Source organism: Etheostoma spectabile, chromosome 3 (assembly GCF_008692095.1).
Source record: "Etheostoma spectabile isolate EspeVRDwgs_2016 chromosome 3, UIUC_Espe_1.0, whole genome shotgun sequence".
Taxonomy (NCBI): Eukaryota; Metazoa; Chordata; class Actinopteri; order Perciformes; family Percidae; genus Etheostoma; species Etheostoma spectabile.
In genome coordinates, this window is record NC_045735.1 from 11486264 (window position 1) to 11493431 (window position 7168).

Here is a 7168-nt window from a genome sequence, read left to right on the forward strand (position 1 = left end):
ACACACACACACACACACACACACACAATTCCGCCTGTCGCCCCTCCCCCCTCCTTCCCCTCTCTCTCTCTTTCTCTCTCTCTCTTACACACAGGCACGCAAGCACACACTCAGCATGCTTCATTATATACTTGCCCATACTACATAGCGTGCCGGAAACAGACTCAATAGATGCCAAGCTCCCAGTCCCTGCAGGCTCAGTGCCCCTAAAACACTGGATGCACCTTCCCAAATTAGGTCAATTTGCTTTTACCACAGAGACTGACCAAAATATAGTCTAATGGTTCCACAAACAGTTCTGACAGAAAAATTATTGGATTTGTTCTGTAAATTCCATATCTTGTCAATTATTAACCTGGTTGGGTTCCATTACAGTAACAGACAAGCCAAATAGAAATAAATATGAGCTATGTTACAGTGACAATCAAGACATTCCAAAGGTTATTGTAACATTGATGTAGCCAAATACGGTAGTATATGCAATCTGACTTTTCTGAAAGTATAAGCTTGACTTTTAAAAAAACCTTTTCTCTATATAATGTGATACTCAAATAAACTGTTTAGTCAACTGTGGTCCAGTTACACTGCTTTGTATATGATGCTGCATTAAATATATGCTTAATGCCTTTGGACTGGGGTTATTTGAGGATATGACCTGTTATAGATAGGGTAAAAGGAGAGTGAGACAGGAAGAGGAGGAACACAGAGAGAGGTTTTACCTTCCCTCTCCCCGCTTTGGCACGGTAGGGTGCAAGGTTTGAAGGTTTGTCTCTGCTTGAGTACATTTTTTTCCCTTTTTGTCAAGTTAACCATTTTTTCTGCTGTGGAGGCAGACAAACAAGCACGGAAAGTAGGCTAGACTTGAGTGGGCGAGTGCCATTTGCATCAGAGTGACTGAGTCTGCAGGATTCATTGACGGAAATAGCATGAACATGCATCACAAATGAAATCATAGCAACTATTTCTCTCTCCCTCTCTATTAGGGTGGGTGGTATTACCCCTTATTAAGACACAGGTTTGCTTTGGTCATCCACAGAGAAATAAGGGCAATTATATCACATAAAAGGGCAGAAATATCTGTCTAAAGACATTTGTAAAATGCATTTTAACATGATAAGATTGGTCTTGCGAAAGCCCTGCGGAAATGTCTGGCTGTTATTTAAAATTATTTTTGAACTAAATGCACACAACCCAAACAGAGCATGGAGTGTGACTTACGCATGCAAGCAGGCAGAGCTCAGCTAATGCGACTTAAAGGCGTTGTCTGTCTGCATTTTGCACACAATTACTTATTCATCCATTTATGTGCACTTTAAAGGTAGACTTCTTCTCACACAATGTATTTGAGCCAGCTTTTTTGTGTTTGCTTCTCACTTTTTAAAAAATACATTAGTGAGCCGTTTACCTGGATTTACATCGTGAATGCATAAAGATAAGCTACCTGAGAGGATTAATATCATTAATCTCCGTTTCTCTCTCTCAGTTTCATCAATCTCATCTGTTAATTGTGTTGTTGCAAACCATATAGCCACAAGTGACCATCGGCAGCGACCGTCGCTCTAGTTTGTGCGGTGTGTCCCGCACTGTCACACTGCGTCTGCCTTCGCTGTTGGCCGCAGTCAGCTGAACAGCCAATCCATCTAATTGGTTGTTCAACTTGAAAACGGTAGCAAGGAAAGCAAGACTGTGAGAGCGCTCTCAAGGCACCTTTTATTTTCTCATCTCATCTGAACTGTCAAGACTGGCCAAAAAATTACGTTTGAATGTTCCTTCTAACACATAGGTTCAAAAAATTACTATTTTTGCACATTATGTCCATAAGATGGCAAACAATATGGCGTACAACGAAATATACTACTTGTGTAGGTATATTCTATTTAACAATAAAATGTATTTTAAAAGATCTCTACATACCTTCACATTACAAAATATGTTAACGTTATGTTTATATATTTATTTATTATATTAACATTATTATCATACAATGTTAATAATCTAAGACCGGAATAGACCTCCCTCTTTCTGCATTGTCTGCACTGCTAAACAATTAGCTCCCTAGAAAGCAAGCAAGCTAGCTTTCATCCCCTGAGAATGACAATAGTTAGGTGGTTGTGGGGTTAACTTGCCAAGAGGTCAAAATGAGAAGCTTCAACACCAATTGTTGAAAGACAGAAAAGTTACTGTGGTCTAAAGATATCCAGGGTTAAGATAGCCGTGTTAGGGAATATTGTGGCATTTACCCTCAGACTTGAAGTAATTTCCTCCTTAAATATGATGCTCCATTTTCTAAAAAACTAAATGATTTTCCATTGTTTTACAGATGGTTGTTGTTTGTGTATGATATTGTCAATGCTCATACATTAACAATGCTTTTATTGTGATAGGAAAATACACTTCCTGTGCTTGATGGTCACTCGACGTTCTCGTCGACGTTCTCATAGACAGTTAAAGAAGGACGGGGCCACGTGACAAGGCAACATCGTAGCCATAGCAACAACCAAGGCATGGCTAACGTCAGTAAAAAGTCAGTCAAACCTTTTAGTATTTTCGCCTTCGTTGTGTAAAAGACAGGTGACTATGGGTAGGTAAAGGTTTGTTCTGTCGTTACAAGTCCGGCTTTATTCTTGTATGACTGCAATGACATGTAAGTTAGAGACTACTGATACTGGCACTGATTTGTTTTTTGGTTTAACGTTAGCTAAATGAGTTAGCTTACACCAGTTTTTTGAGATTGCGTCAGTTCACGAATGCTGTTCGACTCGTTTTCTATTTTTTCATGTGATGTTTGTCCGTCGTATGATCTAACGTTACAGCAATGTGGAGTTTATATTGGATAATGTGTACCATGTCTGCATCTTAACAAAACTGCGTTTTAGACACAATGCACATTGCAAGTAAACTATTTTAACGTTGATCAAGAGACTTAAATACAAAGTGTCGTTCTAAATTATATATATATTTTATTTATAGTATTTTTATAGTATAATAGATTAAATAATATCTCAGTAATGTAACGTTATATACAGTATACAGTATATATAAACTTGAAACTGCATTCGTCGGGTATCACGCAATTTACCCAAAGTCTGCATGTGCTTTGATTGTCAGTAAACTTATCACCCATACTACATACAAGGAAGGAGGCCTTGGGCAGCAGTAGCTTAATTCTGGTGACTTCTGGCTAATTCATATCCTGCACGGACCAAGTACAGATTGTGGACTGGTAGCTGGAGAAATGCCAATTCATCTCTTGGGCACTGCCGAGGTGCACCTGAGCAAAGCACCAAACCCCTAACTGCTAGGGGTGTGCATGAAAATGATCGCCAGACCAAATCATTCGTCTTCTAGTTGTTAGATACCACTATAACAACTTTATGCTGCTCAGCTCCTTAAATACACAACTATCTTGTGGATCAATTAGATGATTTTAACTCCAATTTTTCCTTCAGGATGGGGTGGGTTTGGTACATTCATTGGGACTTCATGTATTGTCCTTACTTCCCTAGTTGCCAAATGGTTTTTGCCCGTCAGTGCTCGTCTTTGTACCTGTTGGCTCTCATGAGTTTATCTGTTCGTGTATGTTTTCTCTCACAACTTAGGCATGTGTCCATGCAGAATAGATGAGTTTATGAACAGCTTGCCCCCCCACATTAGACTGATTAATCAGGGATAACACAGACAAAATGTCATGGGGGAACAGTTGTCATGCAAAACCCGCCCTTTATATCTGCATTCATTTAAAAAGATATGCCTGCTTATTGTTGTCACAGTGCGTAACTAATTTATGTGTGAGCTAGCGATTTGAGGATCTCTGCCATGTTGTAAATGCAGAGCCTCGAGACAGTAGGGGTGCAATCAGGCTATTACTATTAGCTTGCATGAGCATGAAGCCTGCTCTTTGACTGGGCAGGGTTTGCGTGTCTGCACTGGTGTGTGAGTGTTAGAGAGACAAACAGTAGGATTACACATGCTTGTTCACATGCTAGTTCACTAATGTTTTGCTGTGTGTATCAATTTAAACATGCCTGTCTTTGCATTAGATTGTATGTAGTTGGATGTGTGTCTGCATGTGTACTTTGTGGTTGTGGCCAAATACTTGTGTGTTTGTGCTGTACATTTCCCTGCATGTCCTTTTACTCTATTTGCCTCGGATGATCTGCAAGGGCATTTAATGTCTGTCATGCAGCCTTACACAGGGGACCATGATAGGAGTTACCTCTGACCCATAAATTAGCCAGAAGGTATTTAATCTGAGGTTCAAGTGTTGAGTCAGCGTGATGCTTTTCCCTAATGGTGAACTGATAGATACATGCCCTGAAAGCATGCACACACAGAGACTGGCTTAGGCTTGCACTGTTCACAACCTCTTGCTCCCATGGTCACATTGTTCCTCAGTGGCCACTATACACAACATGATAACGCTGGACTTTATTTGGTTTGCATCTTAAAAACTGAGAGCACAGTGTACACAAATAATTTCTTTGTTCAACCTTCAAGTGTGGGAAATTTCCCACATGGAGGTTAGAGATATCTTTGTTAAACATTGTGTTGCCCTGCAGTGGAGGATGGGCTAATGTATGGCTGTGAAAGGCCATAATCTACAGTCTATAAGCTTAATGCCATAAACTTGACTCATTAATCTATAGAATAGAGTGTACGCCAAATGGGTTTAATATGGTGGACATCACGCTAAGGGATTTAAAAGTACCTCCCATTCGGGCAAAATTGTGAAGAACACAACAATTGTCTTAGGATGGTTGTAGAAATACTTGATATCAGGGTTTCACTTTTAAAGTGATTAGTAATAGGCATAATTTTGATTTTACACATATACAAAACAGAGAAAACTGAAAACACAGAGATTCACCTCACCAGTGCTCAATTCAAGAACCATTAGAACAGAATCCAATCTATAACAAAGCAAGAAAGAGGCACTGTGTTCCTCTCTTTAAGGCTTAATATTTCTACATAAGTTTGCAGTAGAGCCAAAACAATTCATCAATAAATTGACAACTTGATGAGTAAAATTAACCAACAAAAATTTTGATCATTGATTAATCATTCATGAAGCAAAAATGCCAAACATTCACTGGTTTTGAAAACATTTTGTGCTGTTGATCAATGTAAAGAATTTAAACACGTCATCTGGGTTTTTGGAAATAGTTATTCAAAAAAAACAATTTTATTAATTATGTAGACAAAATGATTATATCATTCATTATAAAACTAAATTGACAGTATAATCAGTATTACATTTTTTTTTAGTTGCAGCTCTATAGTTCACATCACCAAATGGAAATCCATAACACACACTGTATATACTTTCCAGTATAGATCATTTTGATGGTCTTCTTGTTTCTAGGAGATAAGGAGATATCTATGGAGGCGGAGCAGGAGGGGGAGAAGGACATGAGAATGGTTCCTTACTGTCCTCCACTCAACCCACTGCCTGAAGAGATAAAAAAGGTAGGCAGTGATTCAAAATTGTTGTCGCTGAACACCCCTGGCAGGTACCTCGCTGGTTGAAGTTATAGTCTGAACACCAATACTCTCAGGGGAACAAATACGAAATCATTTTCAGCTCACACATGCTTTCAGGTTGGGACCATTACTTTACATGGTACCTTTCAAAGTATTATGATAATGAAAGATATTTCATATAAAAGAAAGATATTTTATGCTTAATTTTATATTTTAGTATCAAATTTAGTATTTTTTTTTTCTAACCCAGGAATACAAATGTTTATTATATCTTGATGAGTGTTTCAGCACTGCTCTCTCTTTCTCTCTTGCTCTCTCTCTCTCGCTCTCTCTCTCTTTCTATATGCTGCAGTAATCCATATGATTTAAATAAGGAATGCCTCCTCTTCTAATCTTCCATAAGATAAAGCACTTAGGAAGTAACATGGCAATCATGGTGTGTTGCTTTATATCCTTGTCAATGTCAGGTGGCAGTTACATTTTCCCATATGTTATGCCATATGGTATGAATATAATTTAGCAGGGCATATCTTTTGCTTTAAACAGGAAGCACAGATCTACTACTACCATTTATAGCAGTGTATTCTCTGTTGTTCAAAGGAAGAGTTAGAAATGATTATCTCCAAAGACCATGTTTTCCAGAAATCGATTACTTATTTTCAAGCTGACACAAAATATTTTTTTCACATTACACTACGCAATGCATACAAAGCAAAGTAATTAGATTAAGAAAATATTTTGACCAATAGTTGTAACCTGTAATTTTACTTCCCATTCTAACTGCCAAAAAACAAGTTTTCTACCTCGGTAGAATAGAATAGAATGCCTTTATTGTCATTATACACAAGTACACGGTACTTGGTCACGAGATTAAAAGCAATCCCTTTGCAGTGTTGACACAAAAAAAATATAGAATATAACAGTATAAAATATCAAAAATTAAAGTCAAAGATAAGTGTAGTGACTGTCAAGTATACATATATAAATCAGCTTGAATAAGCATAGGTAAGTGTTACACTCAATAAATATATGGCACAGTGATGGAATGAATGATTAGTACTAATATTAGTAATACATATTGCACAGTAATGGAAAGGTTAATGTATTAAATATTGCACTGTATGAAATGAATTGCACAGATTCCAGTGTCCTATGAGGATATATAAACAGTACAGTATAACAATATATTGCACAGTCGGACGGAATGAGAAGACAGTCCGGGGGCCGGGGGGGCTGTGGAGTGGAGTCAGTGCATATGGAGTTCAGGGGTGAGTTCAGGTCGTTATGGCCTTCGGGAAGAAACGTTCTTGAGTCTGTTGGTCCGTGCTCTGATGCACCTGTAGCGCCTTCCTGAGGGCAACAGGTCAAACGGTCCATGGTAAAGTTAGTTTATTTTTATTTTTTTCCCAACATGGTGTCATTTCCAACTGTTGGCTTCTTATTTACAACTTGTCTGATCGTCTTCATGTTTCTTGTGTTATCAAACATTGCCAAAGCAATGCAAGTTCCCACCTCTCCATATTTTTGTGACTACAATGTTATCATAACCAATTTAAACGATGGCTACAAAAATCAGACCACAACTGCAATAAACTGGAATATACTTTATTATGTTTTAGCTACTGTACATTAATTCAATTCAATTTTATTCAATTTTATTTATAGTATCAATTCATAACAAGAGTTA

At 37.9% G+C, this 7168-nt stretch overlaps 1 protein-coding gene across 1 annotated transcript in view; it reads left to right on the forward strand.

The window, feature by feature from the left end:
* The first annotated feature begins 2415 nt into the window (after positions 1 to 2415).
* The window catches only part of lekr1 (Leucine-, glutamate- and lysine-rich protein 1), an 81106-nt gene continuing 76353 nt past the window's right edge, over positions 2416 to 7168 (forward strand). The window contains exons 1-2 of the mRNA XM_032504599.1: positions 2416 to 2581; positions 5363 to 5466. Coding sequence (XP_032360490.1) covers positions 2578 to 2581; positions 5363 to 5466 — 108 coding nt within the window. The 5' untranslated portion in view covers positions 2416 to 2577. The remainder of the gene's footprint in view (positions 2582 to 5362; positions 5467 to 7168) is intronic.